The sequence below is a fragment of the Anolis sagrei genome, chromosome 4 (genome assembly GCF_037176765.1).
Source record: "Anolis sagrei isolate rAnoSag1 chromosome 4, rAnoSag1.mat, whole genome shotgun sequence".
In the NCBI taxonomy this organism is placed as follows: domain Eukaryota; kingdom Metazoa; phylum Chordata; class Lepidosauria; order Squamata; family Dactyloidae; genus Anolis; species Anolis sagrei.
The window spans coordinates 150,201,590-150,228,416 of record NC_090024.1 but is presented as its reverse complement, the minus strand read 5'-3'; the positions used below and the strand labels follow the sequence as shown (position 1 = coordinate 150,228,416).

The window sequence follows — 26,827 nt, the reverse complement described above, 5'->3', positions numbered from 1 at the left end:
ATGGCTTTCTTTTGTTACCTAAATGCCAGTGTGGGTTTGTTAACCGTCTCCAGCAGGGTTTACAGACATTCCACTGGCAATGTCTTGATTCATAATAATTCCATGTAACTTGGCTCCTGAATAAAGGAGCCTTGCAGCAGTCGGTCAGGGTTGCAACAGTGAATATAGGTAGCAATGTTTGCAGCTATTTCTCAAGTAATAAGAGAAAATTGCTTTATACGTTGAGAAGAGGATGATTCCAGTGCAACTTCCCTGTGACTTCCTACTGTAAGATGCTGCATTGGTGAGACAGAAAAAAGAAATATTTGAAACATTTTATCCCATTCTTCAGCTGGAAGGATAATAGGAACCACTGCAACATGAATGTTGGCAGTTTACAATGCAAAAGGCCCAACATGCAATGAAAAAAGGATGCAAAAAAGGGAATGTGAGACTCACCATTGAATGATAAGCACCTTTTCTTCACCATCCAAAAAAACCACCTTCTTCCAACCTTACATGATATATTTTATGTTTCTTATGCTTCATTTCTATCTTAAAATTTCATCATGGAGTCAGCAAAACACTGATATGAAGGTTGACCCATTTCTGTCAAAGACGAATCCATGGGCACTGAAATATTGAGCTCTTTATTGGTTGCTTCCCCCAGAGAAACACAAATCAGCATTTATGCTTAGTCAGAATATTGGTATTGGTGGGAACTAAAACCTAATATATTAGCTATTCACAGCATGTGATGTGCTGCTGAATTATGTGTCCCAAATACAAAAGGACTGAATGAGCTTTTAAAATAGAATACCAGTTACAAATGGTCTATGAATAAGTGGATTAAAAATATGGTTTAATAGCCGTCTAATTATTTTAATGGTTTTAACCATTTATTTTTAATACTCTAATGTTTAATTCTATTTTTATGTTTATATGCTTTTACTTTGAAATTGCACATGGTATGTACAATGATATGTTTCTGGCCCCAATTCAAGGTGCAGGTTATAACCTACGGTTCCCTAAATGCTTCAGACCCTACCTATCTTCATGATCGCATCTTCCCCTATGAACCAGCGTGGGCTCTAAGATCTGCTGGGAAGAGCCTCCTCTCGCTTCCATCACTGTCACAAGTGTGGTTGGTGGCGACGAGGGAGAGAGCCTTTTCGATGGTGGCCCCCTAAAACTTCAGAACTCCCTCCCCAGGGAAATTAGGCAGGCACCCACACTGTCCTCCATTCATAGGTGATGCACTCCAAGCCAGGAAAGTCCTCTGACTTTGAACACCACACAGCTGAGTAAAAATGCAAACAGTTCGTTGAAGATATTTAAAAGCAGTAGCAGTAAAAAGCAGTAAAAAGCAATCCAGTAAATCCCATTAGGTAGAAACAAATAGTCCAGGAAATTAGTCCATCAGAGTTCTTGAAAACAAATACTGAAACTTCCAAGGTAAAACCCCAAGATGAACATGAATCAAACAAGGCACTCAACACAGGAATCTATCCAAGGCAAGGCTTCCAGGGACCTGGGACAAAGACTTGACTCAATTCCAACATTGCTTCGTCTGGCTACAGATTTTGTACTTGGCACTTTTATCCCTAATCTACTCTATATCCCAAGCAGCCAAGAATGGATTTCTTTTCAGCCTTGAATCTGTTATCAATCTCTCCCACAATCCAGCAGAGCGCCTGAGAGCCTGGTTTGTTTGTCTTTGCTGACTGAAAGCATTTCTCCTATCTACTGGCTCATTAATTTCTGCAGATGGCCCAGGTGCCGAACTTTTCTCAGGCTCAAAGCCTTGGGAATTCTCTGGTGGCAGTTCAGGCCCAGGAAACATACCATCATTCCCAAACCCTTCAGGAACATTCTCATCAGAAAAGTCACTTTGAACAGGAATCCCATTGTCATTCTCTTCATCTAGAGCAACCTCATAATTAGAAACATCATTAGATACATGAACCTAATTGTCACTTCCAACATCCAGAGTATCCTGATCATTAGATACAATCACAGGCTGAATTCCCAACAGTAAGGACGTGAAAACCTGGATGTTCCAGCAAGTTTTCAAGCATGATTAGTCCCTAGGCCCAGTTCCCAGTTAATCAGATAGTACTCTTTTCTGCACTTCATCCACTTCCCCAGCCCTATGATTTGCTGTTTACATTATCCCATGCCCAGTTCTTTTATAGTTGGCCCACGTCCATTTAGTAACCCTGGTCATTGGTTTTGTTGAACCTCTACTGATGAAGCTACAATGAAATAGATTTTTAATATTTTTAATGTGTTTTAGCAGATTTTTTTGTGTTTATGATGTTTTATTTTTCTATTAAGTTTAATTAGGTTCTGTTATATTGTCAAATGTGTTTATTTTGATGTAATTGTTTATATGATTTCTTTTTGGCAATTGAATGTTTGCCTCACATGTTGGAAACGGCCCTGAGTCCCTTTGGGGAGATAGGGCGGTATAAAAATAAAGTTTATTTTTATTACTATTATTATTATTAGCATTGTTAGCCACATTGAGTCTGTTTAAGAGAGAAGAAGCAGGATATAAATATAATAAATAAATATGATAGTATACATTGGGGAAAAATGAAAATAACTTTTTTTCTTTCTTCAATTAATTCTAAAACAGAAACTGCGTCTGGCTTAGGAAAAGATCTCTTGATGATCTACACAAAATCCTGGTTTTCAGATATTACCATTTGGATTGATGGAAAACAGTTTAAAGTACACAGGTATTTTTTAAAAGACACTATCCTTAAATATGAGCTTTCTGTTAGGGAACAAAATATTGAAATGTGCTTATTTCTATACAATTTTTTTTGTCCTGCTTCTCAAGACATCTTTCAATTTTTAAAAAAATCATACTAATATAAACTTAAAGGTACAGTCCTGTAATTACTCAGTAGATTAGGCTTGTTGAATTCTGTGGGACTCCCTTCAGGGAAGACATGTGTAGAAATGTATTTGCATTTACTTATACTACTATCTTAAAATGTTTTGAATTTCTGCCAAGCTGATGAATGCTATTCTTAGTGATATAAATATAAACAAGTGGCTTATCTATAACTTACTGGCTCTTTTCAATAGTCATCTGTGCTCTCACACAAATGGGCTTTGTGCCAGGTAGAGACTCCTTTGGAAAGCTTTTGGCAGGATATCTTGACTTGTCCCATCTACCACGCATGTTCCAACCCACCAAGCTACTGTCCCTCAGATTCCAAATCAGATGTAAAATCAACAAAGATCTGAAAGAGTGGAGGTAGAATGGGTTGTGTGGGTGACCGTTCGAAGAACTGCAGTTACAGTTTAGCAATCTGTTCTTCATTTTTTCGAAGGCTTTCATAGCTGGAATCACTGGGTTGCTGTGAGTTTTCCGGGCTGTATGGCTGTGTTCCAAAAGCATTCTCTTCAGATGTTTCACCCACATCTATGGCAGGCATCCTCAGAGGTTGTGAGATCTGTTGGAAACTAGGAAAATTGGGTTTATATATTTGTGGAATGTCCAGGGTGGGAGAAAGAACTCTTGTCTGCTTGAGGCAAGTATGAATATTGCAATTGGCCACCTTGATTAGCACTGAATGGCCTGCAGCCTCTGAGGATGCCTGCCATAGATGTGGGTGAAATGTCAGGAGAGAATGCTTCTGGAACAGGGCCATACAGCCCGGAAAACTCACAGCAAGCCAACCTGTTCTTCATCTTTGTGGTCTCTGTGCATTGCACACATTAGTGACTGTGAAGCTTAGGCATAGGTGGGGGGTCAGGTTTCTGAAGAATAGTAGAGACCAAAATCAACATCTGTCCTGGATCTGCAGCCCAGCCTATAGTGGTGAATGAGGACCATATACTGTCTTTATAATGGAGCCCCTGGTGGTGCAGTGGGTTCAACTGCTGAGCTTGTTGACCAAAAGGTCACAGGTTCCAATCCAGGGAGCGGTGTGTGCTTCTGTTGTTAGCCCCAGCTTCTGTAAACCTAATAGTTTAAAAACATGCAATAGGTAGATCAATAGGTACCGCTCTGGCGGGAAGGTAATGGTGCTCCATGTAGTCATGCTGGCCACATGACCTTGGAGGTGCCTACGGACAACGGCGGCTCTTCAGCTTAGCAATGGAGATGAGCACCAACCCCCAGAGTCGAACACGACTGAACTTAATGTCAAGGGAAAACCTTTACCTGTACTTACTGTCTTTACAAAGGTCAGGTAATGCTATCCCATGTTAGAGTGCTTCCAACAAAGCTACATATTTTGCTGAAGCTTGTTTGGTGATTGGGTTTTAGTTTGGAGAGAGAGTTGCTTTAGCATGCAGGTCCCAAAAGCCTTAAATACATTATTTGAAAATGTAGCAATGGGCAAGCTTTTTACAGAAATGCACAAGATTGCTGTTGCCTTGCTTGAGAGATAAACACATCTCATGTAGCTGAAAAACAGTATTTCTTGACAAATTTTGTTCACTGTGCATTGGACCTGAAAATGCACAGCACAAACATGTACACACCAGAGAAAAGCTCCTCTGTCTAGCTCCCTCCCCTAAGGGACTCTTTCCAAAATATTGTCGTACCAGAACAAATCAGACTGGAAAATTGATGGCAAAACAGTTATGTGAGGCTTCGAGTGTGAATTACAGTTAAATGGCAGATCTGCCCTCCAAAAGACTTTCCTCCTTTAGTGGGCGAAAAGATGAAAGGCCTAAAATGGGAGTTTACAGTGATGCTGCTGTACCAATAGTGTGGCTGTGTGTTCAAAGAGGGAGAAATCCCAGTTGTTTAGGAATCTTGAGTGATTTTACAGCCCTTGTAATGTGGATAACGAAAATGAATTGTGAATTAGCTGTTAACTGGAGGCATTTCAGAATGGTAGCCCTTTTTTCCCTCAATCTGTGACAAATTGAATTAAATTGCCAGATAGACTAGGGAGGGAATAAATATGCAGTGAGATGACATATTAGAATGTAAAGGGCGAGGAATTTCAACCTTTTGCAACAGCTTTCCGAAAACAAATATTTGAATCTAGCAGAATAATGTTTTCTTGTGTTTTTCTCTCCCTCCCCTTTTCCTCTCCCAGGGCCATTTTGTGTGCCAGATCTAGTTACTTTGCTGCTATGCTGAATGGGAGCTGGGCTGAAAGCTCTCAAGAGCACATCACTCTTCAAGGGTAAGCATAGTTGTTTGCAAGTCATATGAGAGCAAAGGTAGGCAATTTAAAATCCCTGCAAATACGGAGCAGCCATGCTGCATACAAAAGCGAATCAGATGAATCTGTCCTGACACGGTATTTGGTGTAATATATTTGAGAAAGAATTCTACTTTTTAGCTAGTGGGAAATCTCTCTATATTCATCTGCATCTGTTCCTAAGAAACATGAGCTGTAAAAATATAAACTAGGAGCATTCTGCGTCGGGAGAACAATTTGCATTGCAATTAATTCTGTCTGTGCTTCCTTGCATTTATCATTTCTTGTCTGTTTTTAGCGTGACTTATTCAGCTGGTGGAGATGTAATGCTAGGTAAAGGTAAAGGTTTCCCCTTGACATTAAGTCTAGTCATGTCCGACTCTGAGGTGTGGTGCTCATCTCCATTTCTAAGCCGAAGAGCTGGCGTTGTCCGTAGACGCCTCTAAGGTCATATGGCTGGCATGACTGCGTGGAGCACTGTTAACTTCCTGCCACAGTGGTACCTATTGATGTACTCACATTTGCATGTTTTCAAACTGCTAGGTTGACAGAAGCTGGGCCTAACAGCAGGAGCTCAGCCTGCTCGCCGAATTTGAGCCACTGACCTTTCAGTCAGCAAGTTCAGCATGTCAGTGGTTTAACCTGCTGCACCAGCTCTTTAAGCCATTAAGCATGATGGATTCTCCTTCTTTGGAAGTTTTGGGCCATCTGTCAGGAGTGCGTTGATTGTCAGGAGAGAATGCTTCTGGAACATGGCCATACAGCCCAGAAAACTCACAGCAACCCATAGACAGATTGTTTGTTTTTCTGTGGTTTATGTGTAATCTACATCATATTCAAATCACCATGTATTTTTAGTCACTGACTGTACAGAATTTTCCTCATTTCTAGAACTGTGTCTTCAACATATGTGTTGCTCTCAACCAATTATTGTAAGGCAATGTGGATCTTTATTTACAATCTTTTGGACTAATTGTAATAATACCAGTGTTTTTTTTATTTCATTAGCACTTTTTTGGGGTGCTTTCAAGTATTTCTGATTTATGGCAAACTAAAGGTAACCTTGTCGCAAAGTTTTCATTGGTAATGCCCTCCTTCTGATTTCCTAAATAACATTTATTCAGATTTTCAGTATTTTGTGATAAACTTACAACCCCACCAAGTAATGTTGAAAGCCCACATCTGGGACCCTGCAGTGTTGGCGGGATGATTTTGCAGAAAATTAAACAATGAATCTCTATGAACCACTGCTGGGAGAAAAAGAGACTACTATTAGAGCAAAATCACAAGCATTGTTCCTGTAGCTCATTATTGGTTCTCTCGGCAAGTGGAATACTTCATGAATATTTAAGTACAATTGAGACTAGCAACACAATGTTGCAGTGTGTGGCCTCACTGTCTAACAGGAGCAATTCTGTTTAGGATGCCAGCGAGACATGCCTTCTTCCATGATGTCATAGACTGTAAGGAGACCCTAGAACCAAAATCAACTGTATCAGTACCAATCTGACCCTTGAGCTTCTCTACAAGTCCATTCTCTCCCTCCCCATAATTTAGTGATTCTCCAGCCTTTGTAAAGGTGTTCCCCTCAATTTTTAAAAGAAGGATAAACTGCTAAAACTCCTCCTTCTTCTCTTCTGAATTTGTGTCTCCTAAAAGACACCAGGCTTGCTTTGGCTTTGCTGGGTGGGATTTAGGGACAGGATAATAATAATAATAATAATAATAATAATAATAATAATAATAATAATAATAAATAAAAAAATAACAACAACAACAACAACAACACACTTTATTTTTATTCTGCTTTATCTCCCCGGAGGTAGTGGATTACAATATACATATATGAGACAAACTTTCAATGTCTTTTACACACAATGAACATCAACATACAACATAGACAAAGATAATGGCCTTCCCCATTTTTCCATCTCCAGTGTCTGGAGGCAATGTTCAACTCTGGCCATGGAAAGGTGCTCTTGTTCCATTTTTCCATGCCGAGAAGCTGTTGTCCATAGACATCTCTGATTGTGTTTCCTGCATGTCTGCATATCTTCATGGGGAACCTTTTACCTTCCCACCAAGACAATACCTTGCATTGCATGCTTTTGAACTGGTAGGTTGGCAGATGCTAGGGATGACAGTCAGGAGCGCATCCTGACTCGTGGCTTTGAACTGCTGACCCCCTGGTCAGCAGATTTCCAGCAGCTAGCAGTTTAACCCGCTGTGCTACCGCAACCCTGCTGCAGCAGCCCATGGATGACTCTCCTTTTGAAAGTTTTTTTTGATAGTCGAAAGGAATGACTCTCCTTCTGAAAGTTTTTCTTTCTCCATATTTCAGGATTTAGTTGACCATGTTGACATTTCTGATTTGCCTTATTTTTGGCTCCAATCCTGTTGCCAACTGAGTTTGCTATTAGGGGAAATGATATCAGGAAAGATTTGCCATTACCATTCAGTGTCTAATATTAGCAAGGACACAGTGCATATTTATTCTTTGCAAATTGGTAAAAGGCCATTATGAGATATGACTCATTGCATATCAGGAAGAATCTTCCTCCCTCCACTTACCAATCTGTTGGACATGGATTTGTACATGATGTGGCATGGTGTTGGGCACTGGTTAAAAATTAACATCCTATAGTTTTGTCTGCGTAAGGAACATGAGGCACATCTTGAAATGGCCAAGTAGCTGCAACCTCTCTCCACTGACATATGAGACTGCTTTTTCTATGTACTTGCCAACCAAGAGAGTAGCTTATTATTTTGACCAAGCATGCAGCGTTTTTCGTGGAAAAACCAAGGCCCTGATGTTTCTTATACACTTTGGAAGAGCTTAGCTTTTTGAACTACAATTCCAAGAAACTTGATTTTAGTCGTGTCGGAAGCGAATTGAGAATGTACCGCAAGTCGCTTCTGGTGTGAGAGAATCAGCTGTCTATAAAGACGTTGCCCAGGGGACGCCCAGATGTGTTACCATCCTGTGGGAGGCTTCTCACAAGGCCCTGATGTTTCTTATACACTTTGGAAGAGCTTCGCTTTTTGAACTACAATTCCAAGAAACTTGATTTTAGTCGTGTCAGAAGTGAATTGAGAATGCACTGCAAGTCGCTTCTGATGTGAGAGAATCAGCTGTCTATAAAGACGTTGCCCAGAGGACGCCCAGATGTGTTACCATCCTGTGGGAGGCTTCTCACAAGGCCCCCACATGGGAAACTGGGGCTGACAGATGGGAGCTCACTCTGTCTAGCGGATTTGAACCACCGACCTTCAGTCAGCAGTTCAACCAGCACAAGGGTTTAACCCATTGCACTACCACAGCTATCCAAGAAACTAACCTTGACTGAGAATCGTGCAGTCTCCAGATGATGTTGGACTCCAGCTCCCAGCATGAGGATTGGACTGGATGGCCCATGAGGTCTCTTCCAACTCTATGACTCTATGATTCTATGCCTTCCCAGTCTAGAGCTGCCTGGACTTGTGGCCCAAAAATATCTGGAGGGCCAAAAGTAACTTCTCCAAGCTCGGACTCTGTTCAAACAGAATGCCAGACTTTGTTTTGGATTTACAAGAACAAGTCTGGAAGAAACTTTGAGCTCCGGTAGTTAGATGAGGTGTTGGCCATTGCATCCCAGCCAGCAAGGTATAATTGCAGGCCAAGCTCAAACCTGGCTTGAACTGAGCTACTCCATCATTGGAAACATCCCCTTTGATTCCACCCTGCTCGTTGCAGATTTTGAAGTTGTTTTCATAAACACTGGAGAGTATAGCACATATGGCTTACCCTGAAAATAATGAAAATGCTATTTAAGAGACCAGCTGTCAAGGCAGCAGGGCTGCTTGTTCATGCTGTTTTTATGGCTGCCTCATACAGTCAGACAACTGTGCTTGATTTTGTCACTTACCATTTTTTTAAATGCAACTACTGAATGCTTCTTAAATATATTTCATATTTGAAGTGGCCATATATCATCGTTCTTTTATTTTGGGGAAAACTTCATTTGAAATGCAGGGACTGAATCATGGTTGACTTGATTCTGAATTGCTTTTCCATTAACTGCAGGAAGAACAACCCACAGAGATTCCCAAAGGAGGAAGGGTTTGTGTGATTTTCCCAACAGGAACTCCCACACTGTTGCAAAGCACTCACAGTCCTCCAGTGTACATTTCTAGGTGCTCTAGGAGTAGGGAATAATTGGCAAGTGTTGCTTTCTTCCACCAGAAGTGAAGTTCTCCACAAATTATTACACCACTTGCTGTTAGTGTGCTCTTCTTCATGGAAACTGGTCTTTACCCACTCACATCAGCAGCTTCATAGAATCATAGAGTTGGAAGAGACCTCGTGGGTCATCCAGTCCAACCCGCTACCAAGAAGCAGGGAAATCGCATTCAAAGCCCAACAGATGGCCATCCAGCTTCTGTTTAAAAGCTCCAAAAAGGAGCCTCCACCAAACTCTGGGGCAGAGAATTCCACTGCTGAACAACTCTCACAGTCAGGAAGTTCTTCCTAATGTTCAGATGAAATCTCCTTTCTTGTAGTTTGAAGCCGTTGTTCCATGTCCTAGTCTCCAGGGCAGCAGAAAACAAGCTTGCTCCCTCCTCCCTATGACTTCTCACATATTTATTCATGGCTCCTCTCAGCCTTCTCTTCCTCAGGCTAAACATGCCCAGCTCTTTAAGCCACTCCTCATAGGGCTTGTTCTTCAGACCCTTGATCATTTTAGTCTCCCTCCTCTGGACACATCCCAACTTCTCAACATCTCCCTTCAATTGTGGTGCCCAGAATTGGACACAGTGTGATTCCAGGTATGGTCTGAGCAAGGCAGAATAGAGGGGTAGCATGACTTTCTTGGATCTATACACTATACTCCTATTGATGCAGGCCAAAATCCCATTGACTTTTTTTTGCCGCTGCATCACATTGTTGGCTCATGTTTAACTTGTTGTCCACGAGGTCTCCAAGATCTTTTTCACACATACAGTTCTCAAGCCAGGCGTCCCCCATTCTGTATCTTTGCATTTCATTTTTTTCTGCCTAAGTAGAGTATCTTGCATTTGTCTCTGTTGAATTTCATTTTGTTAGTTTTGGCCCATCTCTCTAATCTGTGAAGATCATTTTGAATTCTACTCCTGTCTTCTGGGGTATTGGCAATCCTTCCCAATTTGGTGTCGTCTGTAAACTTGATGATCATGCCTTCATCTAAAATAAAGATGTTGAACAGGACCGGGCCCAGGACGGAACCCTGCGGCACTCCACTTGTCACTTCTGTCCAAGATGAAGAGGAAGCATTGGTGAGCACCCTCTGGGTTCGTCCGCTTAACCAATTACATATCCACCTCACAGTAGTTTTGCCTAGCCCACATTGGACTACTTTGTTTGCCAGAAGGTCATGGGGGACCATGTCGAAGGCCTTGCTGAAATCCAGGTACGCTACATCCACGGCATTCCCCGCATCTATCCAGCTTGTAACTCTTTCGAAAAAAAGAGATCAGATTAGTCTGGCATTACTTGTTTTTGATAAATCCGTGTTGACTATCAGCAATGACTGCATTTGTTTCCAAGTGTTTGCAGACAACTTCCTTAATGATATTTTCCAGAATCTTGCCTGATATTGACGTGAAGCTGATCAAACAGTAATTGTTTGCGTCGTCTTTTTTGCCTTTTTGAAGATAGGGAGTCATGACATTCTTGGCATAGGGGAATACTTCAGTGTATTCACGTTGCATGGATGGGGAGGGACAGTGATAATGTCCCTTCCTAGCATAGTTAAAGTCAACGTTAGTTGGCTAATTTGGAGAGGACAGCATTTAATAAATGAGTATATAATGGGAGTAAACACCATAGAAACTAAGAAAGACAGTGCTGAATAAAATAGGCTGTATTTGAAGAAGAAATTGAAGAAAAGGGAGAGAACTTGATAAAAGATAAGACTGTGGCATAAGCATGAGAGATGGTAGTTGATAACACACAGCAAGAAAGCTAATAAAGCTATTGCAGAATAGTTTTATTCCAATGCACCGAGAAAAGAAAAATGTAGTCAAAGTGCTTAGTGCAAAATATGATTTCAGCAGAGCTATTCTACATGTGATTGGAGGAGAGATGAAAGTCAGAAGCGAGAGACAGTTGATAAGGAGGAGTTTGAAATAATCTATGGAAGTGATTTAACAGTAGCTTCAGAAAGATCCAGGATTATAAGAAAATAATTGCTTTGCTGGATAATTGGTAAAATTCTGCAGTATTTGTTGTCAAATTTGGACAAACAGATGCCTTTGGAGGAAATAAGAGAAAATAACAATGACTATCATATTTTCCCTGTGCATCAAGTATTTGGAAATTTGCAACTTCCACATCCGGGTGTTTTATTATTACTGGTGGAAGTAACAGTAAAATTTGCATCCGATCTTTTCTTGAGTGTGCACTTGGCAGCAAACATGGCTTTTCTTCTCCCCACTTTGTCTTGAAGACAACCCCATGAAGAAGATCAAAATGAGAGAAAGTGGCTGATCCAGTCAGTTTCATGACCCAATAGATATTAGAACTTGGATGTCTCAAGTCTCCGCTCCGCACTGTATCCTCATGAGTCCACTGACATAACCTAGGGTTTTTTATTAACTTTACATGATCCTTTTTTAGTTGACAGTGCACCGTGGATTGAAGACGACCAACAGAACAGCTCCTTCCATTTAAAAAGATGCAGTGGAATCCAATCCTTGCTGGGCGGAAGGAGCAGAAGAACTCTATTTTTTCTACCCCGCCTCCATCTCCCCGAGGGGACTTGGGGCGGCTTACATGGGGCCAAGCCCAAAGCAACATACAACTAAAAACAAAACAATAACATATTAAAAAGCATAAAAACAGCATAACAATAATAAGTAAGCATCATTAGCAACACCAGACTCATGGGGGGGAGGGGCAATATGCACGACTAGTTAAAAAATAGGCTGGTCAATAAGGTGGATAGAACATATAGTAGCACAGGAATAGAGCAATTAAACAGGATCATTTCAACTTAACTTAAAAGTGTAGTAATCAAATATAGGAGTTTAGATTCAGATCATGGTTAAAGACCATTTGTCAAAGGAGTGGTCAGTCGAATGTACAACGAAACATCCACATCTTTAGTTCCTTACGGAATGTGGATAGGGAGGGTGCCAACCTAATCTTCCAGATACGAGGGGCCACCACCGAGAATGCCCTCTCCTTCGTCCCCACCCATCGCGCCTGAGACAGGGGTGGGAGCGAGAGAAGAGAATCCCCGGAAGATCTTAAGGGCTCGTAGGGGAGGATGCAGTCACGAAGATAGGCAAGTCCTGAAACATTTAGAGCTTTATAGGTAATAACCTGCACCATGAATTGGGACCAGAGACTTATGGGTAGCCAGTGGAACTGTTAAACAGATTCCCCATGAAGTACTTTTGTATTACCTCCCTTGACTATTGGTCAAGTTAGCTGAATCTTCTGGAAGTTGAAGTTTGAAACGCCTGAAGGACCAGAGTTTGGGAACCACTCTATAGCACTGCTCCTTAAACCGTGGGTCCTGGTCCCAAATGGGGTCCCCTTAGCTCAGTGTTGGGGTCATGAAAATTTGGCACTATTAAAAGGTTTTTGAATGCCACCTCAACATTTACACAAATTAGTTAGCAACAACATACAGTGTTTACAGTGGACTCAGCAGAAAATGCTTCAGAAGTACTTCATAAAAAGGAAAATCAGCCCACTTAGCAAACCTGGCAATTTTTGATTTGTTATTAGTAAATGTTTAATTGTATGCCTATTTTATATGCCTATATACCTGGTGCCATGAAAAAATTTATTGAGCAGAAAGGGGTCACGAGTGGGAAAAGTTTTAAAAGCCCTGCTCTAAAGGACTTTCTAGTCCACCAAGCCAGTTTTTCAGGAATTTCAAGAAAAAGAGAAATCACCACTTCCTCCAGCACCAATAGAAATCACGGAAGTTGGTGGAACATCAGCACTCTTTGGCAAAGAAAGCTAAAGACAAAACTACATCTCCCGTGATTCCATAGCATTGAGCCATGATAGTCAAAGTGCTGTCAAATGCAACCCCAGTTAAGCTCTATATTGGATCCAGTTTACCTACTTAGGCTATCCCTCGTTCTCCCGAGTATGAAGGCCTTCCAAGTGTAGTGTCTTGGCAGTGGGTACATAGGTGAATATGGAGCTCTATTCTTGATCCGCATGTTCTTCCACAGTGAGGGCATTGGTTTCCAGGTGGAAGGTGGTCCCAATCAGGGTTGGCTTGATGCACCTTCCTTTTGGCACGTTTCTCCCGCCATTTGTACCTCTTTGAATTCTGTAGCATTGCTGGTTGCAGCTGACCTCCAGTTGACTTTTGTGGAGAAGTGGCTGTCAAGGTAGCGGAAATGGTCAACGTTTTGTAATGTTACACCATTAAGCTGTATTTCTGGCATAGCACAGGGATTGGCTAGTGCCTGCTGGTGCCAACCTAACTATTGTAAAGAAAGATAGGTGGAATTATGTTTGACATGTTTATAGGTTTCTAGTCTTTCTGAATTTCTCCAAATACTGAACTTATCTTGTCAGGGCTGTAACTGGGGTACATTTAATTGATGTTTTGCATATGATCCAGCATCTTTTGTGAATGGCCACAACTTGTTTTAGGGGCTGTTAATATTAATGTATATGTAAAGGTATTGCTTTGGGAAAATGTTGAAGAGAAAGAAGTTGCAAGGTTGGATTTGGAATCTCAGGTATTCTCCTTGACCTCAAGAATTCATACTACACCATAAGGCAGTATAGCAACAACAATCACACTCTGAAAATGGTTTTGTGTAATTAAAGAGAGAAGACACCCACAAAGGCCTTGGTGCAATGTAGCACCAACCTATGGTTGACTGCTTCCAAGAATGAATATTCCATTTGCTTTGAACTGGATTATCTGAGTCTACACTGCCATATATTCAAAGCAGATAATGTGGGATTTTATTCAGCTGTGTGGAAGGGGACTTAGAAATGAATACATGCCCTAACATTTGTGAAATGATGTAAAAATTCCTTCAACCATTCAGTCCTGATTTTTTTTCTCTTTCAGCGTTCAAAAAGCTGGCCTTGTTCAAATTACCTTTTAAATTTACAGTTTTTAAAAAGAAAAATGAGTTGGGGAAAACTACCCATTTTACACTGCATTAGTGGTATAACTTTAGCTTGATGTGGTTTTGTTTCACAGTGTGATGGGGTAGCAGTTCAGCTGTGGTGAAGCACTTGCGGTTTATTAAATGTGTGCAATCTATTTCATTCTGCATATGCTGGTGCCAGTAATGATTTTTCTTTCTGTTTTCTGTAGCATAAACCATGTAGAGATGACTGTCATTCTGCATTTTATCTATGGAGCAATTTTGGATTTCCCAAACAAAGCGGATGCTGGGTAAGTGTCATGTTATGTTGATTTGAGTTACATAGCAAGATTATTCTGCTTCTCACCCATCTACAATCAAGTGAAAGGAGCATCACAACCTCAATAAATGAAATGGTAAAGGCTCCAGAAATAATTATTATCATTGCACTGTAATTATATTTGAATTGCTAATAGGGTATGAGTACATGGCACTTTATTTTACTTGTTAACTGATCTGATAAGACAGCAATATAAAGAAAGAAGTGGTAGTGCATGGTTTATTTAGTTTTAGTTTACTTGCATACATGCTTTTAGTCACATGTATGCAAATCTGTGAGTGTGAAACACATCAATGGCATCCAATCCATGACCCTATCTCTTTTCAAACCTCCTCCTGGTTATTATTTAGCCCTCTTCTATTATTTCGCAGACCAAATGGCTAGACCGCAGATTCAGGGCATTGACGTGAACTTTGCAGCTTTTTTCTGTGTCAGGAGTGACTTGAGAAACTGCAAGTTGCTTCTGGTGTGAGAGAATTGGCCGTCTGCAAGAACATTGCCCTGGGGACACCTGGATGTTTTGCCATCCTGTGGTAGGCTTCTGCCATGTCTCTGCATGGGAAGCTGGAGATGACAGACAGACTTCATCCCGCTTCTCAGATTTGAACCTCCTATCTTTCGGTCAGCAGTCCTGCCGACACAAGGGTTAAACCCATTGCGCCACTGCAGGCTCCAACTTTGCAGCTAACATCACTGGAACTATGTAGATCTGATTCTGATCTGCTTCAGGATGAGAGACCAGGGAGATTAGGCAAGCACCACCCTGACAGCCTTTAGGGAAAAGTCTAAAAACTTGGCTTTTCTGGTATGCTTTTGAAGAATGAATAATTCCCATTCCATGTCCTTTCTCAGTGTTAATTTGGTTTTCTGATGCACTTTATCTCATCCCTCAGTGGAGATTAACCTTATGGTTTATCCCCTTGAGTCACTCACCAAACACAGCACTTTATCTATCTACCTCACCCATAGGTTTTACAATTTTTACCTTTTGCATTTGGGCCAGCTCGCCCTCGTTTAATCCTTGTAGTGTTTACCCTTTGTTTTATTATGTTATTATTATTTTTATTGCATTACCATGTTATTGTTTAGCATTTTTGTTTAATGTTATTGTCTGTTTTGTATGTATTTTATTTTGCTTTATAGTAACTGCCTGGGCCTGACCCCATGTTAGTCACCCCAAGTCCCTTTGGGGAGATGGTGGCAGGGTATAAATAAAGTTGTTGTTGTTGTTGTTGTTGTTGTTGTTGTTATATGTGACCTATCACTGTGAGATAGATAGGTAGATAGATAGATGGTGTTGTTTGGGCTTGGTGCAGAATGAATGCTAATATATCTTGGTGTTGAGAACAAGATGTGTTATTTATGATTCCTCAATGCTTCTCTTATGTTTTGAGGAATGAATCCTTTGCTCCTACCCAACTTCTTTTAAGGGTAAGGTGGCTGCAAAAGTGAACTCTGGTTATGCTAAGAAGTTTCTTCTGAATGTGAGTTTGTTAAACTTGTCTCAAATCTCGTTATGAGAGACCCCTGATTAGCTTTATCTGCAGTTAAGATTATTCCCAGCACAATGGTTAGTCGTGCTTAAGGTTACCAAATGGAAGGAAGAGGGTGCTTGTTATAGAGATGTAAAGAATTTATGACCTCGTAGTTTGCTCCAGTGTGATGGCCAAGTCAGCAGGAGGGTAATGTGTGCAGTTGCTAACAAGGATGCTTACTGGAGATTTTGTTTAGACTCATGGAAAGAGATTTTTATGAAGATTTATCAGAGACAAGGCTTCATATGTACCTCTATTCAGAAGATTTCATATTAGAATATCAGAAACATATTCAAATATTTTAGTTTTATACAGAGCATGGAAATACCAAGCAATGTAGTTCCCTATACTGTGTTACTTGAGTGGCAGGTGTGAGAAATTCCAACCTTCCCATACAGGCTATTTCTTCAATTAGGTTGCAGTACTTAACAACCACACATCTCACATTGAACTGGGATTCAGTTTTGAGTAAGAATGAACTGTTAAATAGCCATATTTTTGCTTTTTGTAGTTTACCTTTTCCAGTAACTTGTGTAGTGAGGAGGAGCATGATCACACAACTGACCTCTCTTGTCAGGGATTCTATGGTAGTCCTATAGTTTAATATGAAGTGTGAACACTATACCATGGTTAAGTGGTGTGTCCTTTTGCAGACCGATAGAGTGCTGCACCTGTTGAATGCTGCAAATGGAAAACTTGGTCTGTCTTTTTTTTTTTTAACGTATCAGCCAGTTTTCCTTCATTCTGGGAAAGTTATTTACTTTGAACTGATTGTGAATGTATGGGGATGAGATTTTTCTGAAAGTTTTCACAGAAAAGAAAATACATTTGCTAGACCATTGGTTCGGGTTCATTAGGGTTATCTTGTTTGTGCTCTTGAATAGATTATGAGTTTTGAATGAATGCTTGGTAGTTAAAACAGTTTGCCAATTTGCTACCGAGCACAATTCAAAGTGCTGGCTTTAGTGTATAAAGCCCTAAATGATTCCAGCCCAGTTTACATGTCTGAACGCATGTCCCTATATGAACTACCTCGGAGATTAAGATCGTCTGGAAATTATTGTATTAACTTATTTTTGCTAACTACTTAATGAATCTCTATAGACTAATACAAAATATTTTTGAAAGATTATAAAAGTGTTTTTTTAGCTCTGCTCTCGGTCCCATCTTCTTCGTTACTGGTGGGGATGAAAGACAGGGCCTTCTCGGTGGTGGCCCCTCAGCTGTGGAACTCCCTCCCCAATGATATTAGATCTGCCCCCTCTCCTTGGCCTTCAGAAAGAAAGTGAAAATGTGGCTTTGGGATCAAGCCTTCAGAGAATTATTGTAGTGCAGTAGATGGATACCGAATATGTGCAATGACTATTGGAATGGCCTCAGATTGTGATTGTGAATTTTAATAGTAAATGTGATGTTTTTAAATGTTTTCATTTTAATTTTAATGTTTATTTTAATTGTATGTTGTTTTTAAGGCATTGAATAGTTGTCTATGTGTAAAGTCACCTTGAGTCCCCTTTGAGGTTGAGAAGGGCAGGGTATATATATGGTAAATAAATAAATAAATAAAAATTATTATTTTAGATTTTTATAACAGAATTAAATAATAACAAACATAAGAATGGTGAACTTGCATTTTGTATTTGGGGCAAATAAACTCTATATGCAGCACAAATTACTAGTCTGAAGGATTGCAAAACACAAACTTAACCATTTTAGAAAGAATACCAGAATAGAAGATCCCTCTTACATGAACAATACAAACGTATAGTTTTCTGGACAGTATACCAGTGACTCTGTTATGATTGCTTTATGTCTGGCTTCAGTTCACAGGCCTGCAAAATTGAGGATTGTCAAAACTTTTGTAAAAAAATGTGTTAATTAGGAATTTGGTATCCTATATCCAGAAATTATCTCAGATTTTTCCTTCAAGTGCAATAGTTTTCAGAACTTGCTTTGATATTGTTGTTTTGTAATATGTGACTGAGTAAGATTTGCTTGGGGAATAAAAGTAAGAAAGTGGTTAAAGTCATCTAATAGATCTCCAAAATACTTTAACTCGCTGATATGGAACACAAAAACCTGTTCAAAAGCTCTGTAAGAAATTGCACTGGAACATCAGTGTCTACACTTCATAAAAACTGAGTAACAATTGAATCGATAAAATACCTAATTTGTGAAAGAACTGTGTGTGATATAGCATTTTTATTATGTTTTTGAAATTGAACAGTCAAAAATACATTAAAGCCAGCTACCTATAATATTGTAAAGAGTTGTTTTTTTCATCACAGAACTGTTTATTGTTTTTCTACTTTAGCTGCATACTGAGGATTGCGGATATGTATGGACTAGAAGGTCTAAGAGAAGTGGCTATATATGTTTTGAAAAGAGACTATTGCAACTTCTTCCAGAAGGTATGTTCCCATTTGGTGTCTGTTTTCCATTGCAAGAGGAGCCAAACAGCTTGAAATGCTTGGGACCAAATGGTATCGCAAGCCAACCAGCTGAGGTGTAAAAGCCTTGTGCACGTCACAGTCATTGTAATGATTTAGCTAAGATTACCAAGAGCAATAAAATATTTACTTAATATTAAAATAAGTTAAAGGTGCTACAAATAATTTTAGAGTCATGAACAGTAAACTGTTTTGAATACATAACAACTGTAAAGAATTTCATTTACTGGAAATAATGTTATCCATAAGTATATTATACAGAATGTACACCAGGTGATGTTTTTGTATCAATGTCCCCTTTGATACAAAAGTCCCCTTTGAGGAGATAAAGGGGGGGTATAAATAATAATAATAGTAATAATAATAATAATAATAATAATAATAATAATAATAACCACACAGTCCTAGACGCTTGGGAAGTGTTTGACTTGTGATTTTGTGATATGAAATCCAGCAAATAGATCTTGTTTGCTGTGACATACTGTGCTTTTGTGTCAATAATAATAATAATAATAATAATAATAGTGTCATTCTGCCTGTAGCTGAAATTGATCAAGTTTTCTTTATTTAGTAGCAATAACCAGGTACCTTCATTAAATGACAAGACATTTTGCTCTCCAACCAGTGAAATAATGAGACAACACAACTGTGTGTGTTAAACTATGGGCAACTTTTATTATATGTTATCAATCAATCTCTGTGTGAACTACCAACCAGTTTAAGGATATGAACTTGGTGTGTAATAAAAACGAGGCAGTGGCCATCAGAGACCAACTCACCCTCAAACAAGGGTGAGACACCACGGTCCCCGGATGCAACCTAAATGTTGTTTCCAAGGTGACCCTTCATGGAAACGGGTGAAGAATTCCATCCCAATTCCAGAGGATATTGAGACCATAACTCTCCCCGTTCAAGGCCACTCCTGTTCACCCTCACCTCTATTTGTTTAATAACAGATGAGGAATGAGGTACAGGTCGGGGTGCGTGCTTATAACAATTCCTGCCCGGGACTATTTTCTCTCCCTTCGCTGGAAAGAAACAAAGCCCTTCCTCACCCTCATTCTGAGGGTGGAAAAGGAATTCCCTCTCCTACTGAAGTAAATGTTTGGAAAATTGCTTTGGAAGAAGAGAATTTAAATATTATTGGATGAGGCTGCATAAGATTCTACGGAAATCTGGATCAGGGTAATGCATAAAACTCTTTCCTACTGGAAGTAACAGTTCATAACTTGCTTTTGAAAGGCTTTGAAAGTGCGGTAATTGTGCTTGTGTTGTAACTATTTTAGCCTCTACCTGGAAAACATCAACCTGTTCTGGAATGTCTAGCTATTGCCCAATCAACGGGAACAAAAAACCTTTACGATACCTGCATGAAGTAAGTGAACATTCAATATCTGACTCTTTCTTTCTATTTTTCTGTCTTATAGCTGATTTCCTATTTTTTTTAAAAAAACAACAACAGGATATCACTTTGCCATACATTCCTTGGAAAATGCTCATATTTTGACATCCTATGTCATATTTTGACTTATACATAAGGTGAGCCTATCATAGAGTTTTCTCGACAAAATTTGGCCAGAGGGATTTTCCATTTGTGTTTCTCTGATCCTGAGAGTGTGTGATTTGCCCAAGGTTACCCAGTGAGTTTTACATGACTGATTGGGGATTTGAACTCTGTTTCCCAGAGTCATAATCCAATGCTCCCAGCACAATGATTTCTGACGTTTGACTTACATTGCGTAAATTACAGAAAATGCATGCAATACTTGGTTTGATAGAATGAGTTTGACTAAATAGGACTTTACCCCTTTAACAGGTGGCAAGTTCAGAATTTTGTAAGGTGCTGGTCAGACAAGGGCTTTGCAGCTTTGTCCACTGAGCTTCAGAATGATTGCCTGAGATGCCTGATCCACTCACTAGTAAGTCTGTGTGCTGATATTTCAAGTCCAACAAATCAACAGCAGGGATTTACTGTGTGTTATTCTCATCTATGTATATGTTTTAGTTTGTTTGTAAAAAAGAAACACTGATAAGAAGTTATTTGGGTTGTAAATGCTATTTTGTCTTGTAACTGTAATTGTCTACATTTTATTTATTTTTTATTGTCGCTGCTTCCTATTTTCTTGCTGTTTTACTGTTGTGTTATAAGAGGTATTTCAGACTGCTAGTTTATAGTTTAATCTCTATCAGCCTTCAGCTCTTGGAGAAATATGGAATATGAGCTTATTTAAAGAAATAAATAAGAGGAAGATGCTGTAACAATGTACTAGGTAGCCCAAAACTGACTGTAGCGTTATGGTGTGCATTTACATACATTTGCTTTTCATATTTCTCACGGTGGTGATTAAATGCACTTGAAATTCGTACAAATCCTAATATTTCTGGTGGCTCATGGATGCGGGGCAGGGTACTTCTTCCCCCACCCAGTCCATATAGCTGCCTCTTTTTTTAACTATCTGGAAAACGTGACACCTCTCATCAAAGGGATTGGTTTTGGATTATTTGCCTGGATCACAGATTTTAATACTGTACATCTTTTAATACATTTTAAGCATTCTGTAAGCAAGCAGATGCCATTTCGTATATAAACAGCCTTATACCCACCAAACTATCCATGTTCTTTAGGAATTAAACTGGGGGCTTTTTCGTCCCTTATTAAGTAGCTAAGGCTGTGTACCGCACTTCTATGCTTTGTGTTCATTCTCTGGATACAAGCATGAACATATAAGCCTTGAGAAATGCAGTTTGGGATTCCCAGCCTAAAAGAAGAATAAGAGGTATACTGGCTGTGTGGTGTGTGGGACATGCTTTGGGACATCACCTACAATCTGTTGTGTATCAGCTGAGGCTTTATTTGTGGTAAAGACCTGCCTTATCTATTAATCTATTAATTATAAATAAAAGTCTCATTCCTTAGAAAGACCTGGAGTGACTTCAGTCTGAGCTCAGATTTTTCACCTTCAATTAGAGTTGAATTTATTTCAGTTCAGGCTTTCTATCCTTTATTAGGTATTTCTCCCACTTTGTGGAAGCATAGATTCTAGAAGATTTGTGTTTTGCTTTAAAAAAAACAACCAATGAACACGTGAAGTAGATTTGCTTTTATTTTACATTTTTATTGGCTCTCCCCGGGAACACATCGTGTTTAAAAAACCCAACTGTAATTGAAGAGAGGTGGCTAATTGATTATTGTAGAATAATATATATTGAAGAATAATGCAAATAAAATTGTCTCTGGTACTTATCAGAGCACCTATGCATTGTTTTATTCTTAGAACCCGCAGAATGCAGCCCATGTTCTGATGGAAACCAACCACTTACTTGGTAGTCTTCCCCAGGTGAAATGGACTGAATCCGCTCTTGCTCTGGCATCCAGGCTGCAAGAAGAGTGTATAGCATTTATGGTGATGAACTTTCCAGACGTAATACAAAGTGAAAGCTTTTCTACTCTGTTACAGGTAACAAAAATACTAAAACATATCAGTGTTACAATAAACAATCTCATAGCATTGGCTTTGTGTAGCAGTTGAAATATGCTTGTGGAGAAGGAAAGTATTTGTTTATCGTTTCAAAAGTGAATTTAGAATACAGTTGTAATATATTTTTAAAAAACCACAAACAGAGTTAAGAACTTGGCATTATACTAAATTTCCTTTGACCAGAAGTTGGCCATTTCAAGTGCCTCTGGTGTCACTGTAAAAAGGTCCTCCATTGTGCATGTGGTAGGGCTCAGACCACATTACAGTAGGTGGTCTGTGGTTTGCTCTTCTTCACATTTGCATGCCATGGGCTCCATTTTATAGCCCCATTTCTTAAGGTTGACTCTGCATCTTGTGGTGCCAGAACGCAGTCTGTTCAGTGCCTTTCAAATCACCCAGTCTTCTGTGTACCCAGGAGGGGGTTTCTCATCTGGTATCAGCCACTGATTGAGTTCCAGATTTTAGCCTGCCACTTTTGGACTCTCGCTTGCTGAGGTGTTCTTGCGTGTGTCTCTGTAGATCTTAGAAAGCTATTTCTTGATTTAAGATGTTGGCTGATGTCAGAACTGAAGGAAAGTGAGATACCAACAAATCAACTCTGGTGATAAACCAGGTCCCATCATTCTTTGCTTCTCTTTCAACTGTCATTCAGCAAGATTTTTTAAAATCAGATACAACAGACTCAGAGAAGAAAAACAGGGCATGTAGCAGTGTTGTTTAATTGCTTGGCTGGTGGTCTGGGTTGGCATGAGGTTTTCAAGGTGTCAAAATATTCAGAAGTGATTTAGGACTGCCCTCTTCTGCACAGTACTACAAGAGTTAGTGGCGGTGTCACTGCCATTGTCTCCATAAGTTCTCCATTAGTGTCACCACCCAGTACTATTCCTGCTCAGTAGCTTCTCATTGGAACACTTCATCATTGGAACTATCCTGTACTACTAGGGGTTAAATGCATCTTAATCTAGTGTCTCCATTTTGAGCCTTGGATGACCCTGTTTGCGATCTAGACTCTTGATAGAGCCTACTTTCCTAATTGCATTACTCTCAGTCTCTCTGACATTCTCAAACTCCTTCCTCCACCACATTACAGTGGACTTTCAAGGTGGGAAATATAGCACACAACCAGTTAAAATATCTTAATTTTTTTAAAAAAAACTTATATTTAAATATGTTTTTGTAGAATTGTATATCCATAGAAATATGGAGTTAAAAGAGGCCACATGCAAAAACACACAAAGTTCTCTCAATAGATGTCCATCTAGCCTTTGTTTAAAAATCTCCAGAAAAGGAGATTCCACCGTGGATTCCAATGCTGAGCAGTTCTTTCCATCAGAACGTTTCCTTTTCCTATAAGTTGAATCCATTGTTCCATGTCCTAGTATCTGGAGTAGGAGAAAACAACCTGGTTCCATCTTTAATATGACATCCTTTCAAAATATGTACACATGACTATCATGTTACCTCTTAATGTTCTCTTATCCAGGCCAAACTTATCCAACTTTCTAAGTCACTTCTCACATGGCATGGTTTCCAAACCATTTCAGTTGCCCCCCTCTGCGCATGTTCCAGTTTGTAAATGTCTTTCTTGAGTTATGGAGTCCAGAAGTAGACATATTGATTGATTTGTTTATATGTTTTGATTAAAAATTGTTTTAGTGTATAAAATGTATATTCAAGCAATCTTTGCATTGGCTACCCATAATGCACTAGGCACAAACCAGAAAACCTTAAGCAGTTTGGGACATATTTACATTTAAGATAAGCTGGGGAAGCTCTGTGCATGGTGCCTTGTTATGAAAGCCCTCCTTCCATCAGAAATCCGGGCATCCATCCCCAAATCCCCTCTTTCATCTTTTATGAGATGATAATTTAAATTTATTTATACAGGGATTTGGGGATTGAGCATGTAATGTGCCTTTGCTGCTCATTTATATTTCTTTTATTATATTGTGTGATATTATTATATACTGTAGCAGATCATTGTAATCCGGTGTTCTAAATACTGGAAATTTAAGGTGTGTGTAAGTCATGATTTTAGATTTGTACATAGTTACAATTTTTCATTTCAGCTGTGTGTTTTCATGTAGAATGGTTATCCACTGTGAACTCTTATAAGGAAGGGAAAGGTCAAAATTGAATTGCTGTTGCTGTTAATAATAAAAGTACTGGGATTATATTCAGGAGATGTTGAGCGAACAAGAAGTTGGGAGTCAGTAGAACAGTTATGTGCTATAAGTCAGTAGTACAGTTATGTGCAGGCTGTAAAAATGTCAGTAATAGTTGGTTTGGTGTCAAGCATTTGAGGGGTTTCTTTTTAAGAAGAAGAAGATAGGAAATTACTTTTTCCACTTCATTTATTTATTTATTTACTATATTTGTATACTGCCCCTCTCAGCCCGGAGGCGACTTGAGGCGGTTCATATTGAGTTGCTGCTGTGAGGTCCTTGCTACTACAGACTCTTCTGCTCCGTCTTTCCCATCCTTTACAGCCCTCATTTTATTCCACTTTTTCTTCATGCATTTACCTGGAAGTAGGGCTTTTGGGAGCACTACTCCAAGAGCACTCTCAGTAGCTAAAAGATATGCATAGTAGAAACAAGATAAATTTTTAGCACACACCTTATGCATATTGTGTTTTGTTGCTTCCTCTTGGGTAGAGGTTTGTAGAAATACGTCTGTGGGTGTATGATTACAGTGCTAATCTTCCATTATCCATGTAGTGGTAGAAGCTGAAAAGAAAGGAAAGGGATCCAGCAGAGTCTGAAAGTACATAGTAAAAAATAATTTAAGCTTGGCAAGCATTTCACATTTAGAAACCAGCAAAGATGAAATGGCTGTGTTTCTTGAGCTTTCTTGATAATTTTAATGATTTTGATGGGGAAGCGAAATAGTTTCTTTTTAGTGTTGTTAGCTGCTTGAGCATTATTTTTTAGTGGAAAGGCAGAATGAAAAGGTTATAGATAAATACCACTACCATTCCAGTAATAAATCTTTGATGATAAATACCACTGTATCCTCCTGATGAGTTTCTCAAGGACCTCTTGCTGGTTACTGCTTGAAATATATTGCTGTTCTGGATGCCTTTTCTCAGCATGAAAACAAGGGAAAATAATAAGGCAGTTTTGCCTATATATTAAAAGAAAGTAAATCTGCTATCAAACAACATTACTTTATGGTTTCAATGGGCAATTTCTCTAATGGTGTCTTTTAGGCCCAGGCCATGAGCAGCAAACCTGAGCTCCTTGATCAATTGTTCGAAGCAGTTCAGAAGGGAATTACCACTGAAAATAGTTGCTGTCTACTACTGGCTCTAGATGCTTTATTAATTTCTGCAAATGTGAAGGAGGGGGTAAGTCTTGTAAAACTGAAGTGGAAAAATATTCAGCGGTTGGAAGTTACTGTTATTTTTATTCTTGTTTGGGTTATTTTGTATGTGTTTCATTTTTCTTCTGTTTATTGACTGAACAAATCCCTGAACACACACACAAAAAAAAAATCTCAAAAAGGTGAAAGTAGGCCATAGCAAATTATAGTCTTGCAGATAGGTACAAAAGTGACACCTGAAACAAAACGTAGCGCGAAATGTTTTCACACCTATCTGTAAGACTAAACTTCATCTGCATGTTTCTGTTGACTTTTCCCTGCAGACATTCACATTCTGCACACTGAGTCCTTACAAGATTATTTTAAGGATTATCCCACTTACCCGTCCATTGAGTAGGGCTTTTTCTATTGAAACTATATATATTTCTGCATATGTATTTTTTTTTTTACTGTCTGATAAACTACATTACCTCCTAGGGAGTGGCTAATGGCATTTTGACTATATAAGGATCAGCACTGAGACAATGAATTAGTAATAAGATGGCAGCTCTATGCACTTGATATTTCTGTTTTGCCCCAGATTACATAAGCCTATTCTGTTCTCATTTATTTATTTGTTTGTTTGTTTCGTGTTGAAAGCATTGCATAAATAAACAAGTATAAAACTGATAAAATAAAGGGAGCACAAGCGGCTAAATAAATTTAGACCAAAAATGGGCAACAGCGATCGCATTGTCTGTAGCTTTAAAGAATTCTTCCTCTGTGCATGAGTCAGGACATTGTGGGCAAGCGTGCAGGTGCAGAGTTGTTTGTTCTGCTCCACAGTCGCACACAAGGTGGAAGATTCTTCTAGATAGTGCCATTTTGCCATGTTATCTTTTGATCTGCCCACTCCACTACTGAGTATGTTCAGGGACTTCTAAGTTCCCCATTCTTGGTTTGCCCCTGGAGCCAGACCCTTGTGGGGGTGGGGGGAGCATCCATTTGGGATTTCCTGGTTTAGCTGCCTAGAGCAGTGGTTCTCAACCTGTGGGTCCCCAGGTGTTTTGGCCTACAACTCCCAGAAATCCCAGCCCAGTTTACCAGCTGTTAGGATTGCTGGGAGTTGAAGGCAAAAACATCTGGGGACCCACAGGTTGAGAACCACTGGCCTAGAGGGATACTCTTGCTGTTGTTGGGGAAACATTAAGAGGATGGTGGTTCTCATGAAGGTTTTCCTTGATTTGAGTCTATTGGGAGAAGGCTGATAGCCATAAAGTGGATGCCTTTCACAGTGTTCAACCTTATTTCTCTCCCTTTATGTCAGTACTTTGCTTTGTAGTACAGATTCTAATATAGCTCTGCTCTCTTATTGTAAGATTAAAATAACTTCTGCTCATTCTGGAAATCCTGAGGTGTAGTTTATTAATGTCCACATGATCCTAATATGTGTCTGACTGGTTGGAGC

General features: G+C 39.4%; 1 protein-coding gene across 1 annotated transcript in view; it reads left to right on the top strand.

Annotated features, from left to right (window-relative positions):
* Positions 1 to 26,827, top strand: part of BTBD8 (BTB domain containing 8) — a 67,903-nt gene that overhangs the window by 24,215 nt on the left and 16,861 nt on the right. Inside the window, exons 4-11 of the mRNA XM_060773917.2 lie at positions 2,621 to 2,723; positions 5,052 to 5,141; positions 14,483 to 14,563; positions 18,442 to 18,538; positions 19,864 to 19,952; positions 20,394 to 20,496; positions 21,853 to 22,035; positions 25,268 to 25,405. Of these exons, the coding sequence (XP_060629900.2) occupies positions 2,621 to 2,723; positions 5,052 to 5,141; positions 14,483 to 14,563; positions 18,442 to 18,538; positions 19,864 to 19,952; positions 20,394 to 20,496; positions 21,853 to 22,035; positions 25,268 to 25,405 (884 nt within the window). The remainder of the gene's footprint in view (positions 1 to 2,620; positions 2,724 to 5,051; positions 5,142 to 14,482; positions 14,564 to 18,441; positions 18,539 to 19,863; positions 19,953 to 20,393; positions 20,497 to 21,852; positions 22,036 to 25,267; positions 25,406 to 26,827) is intronic.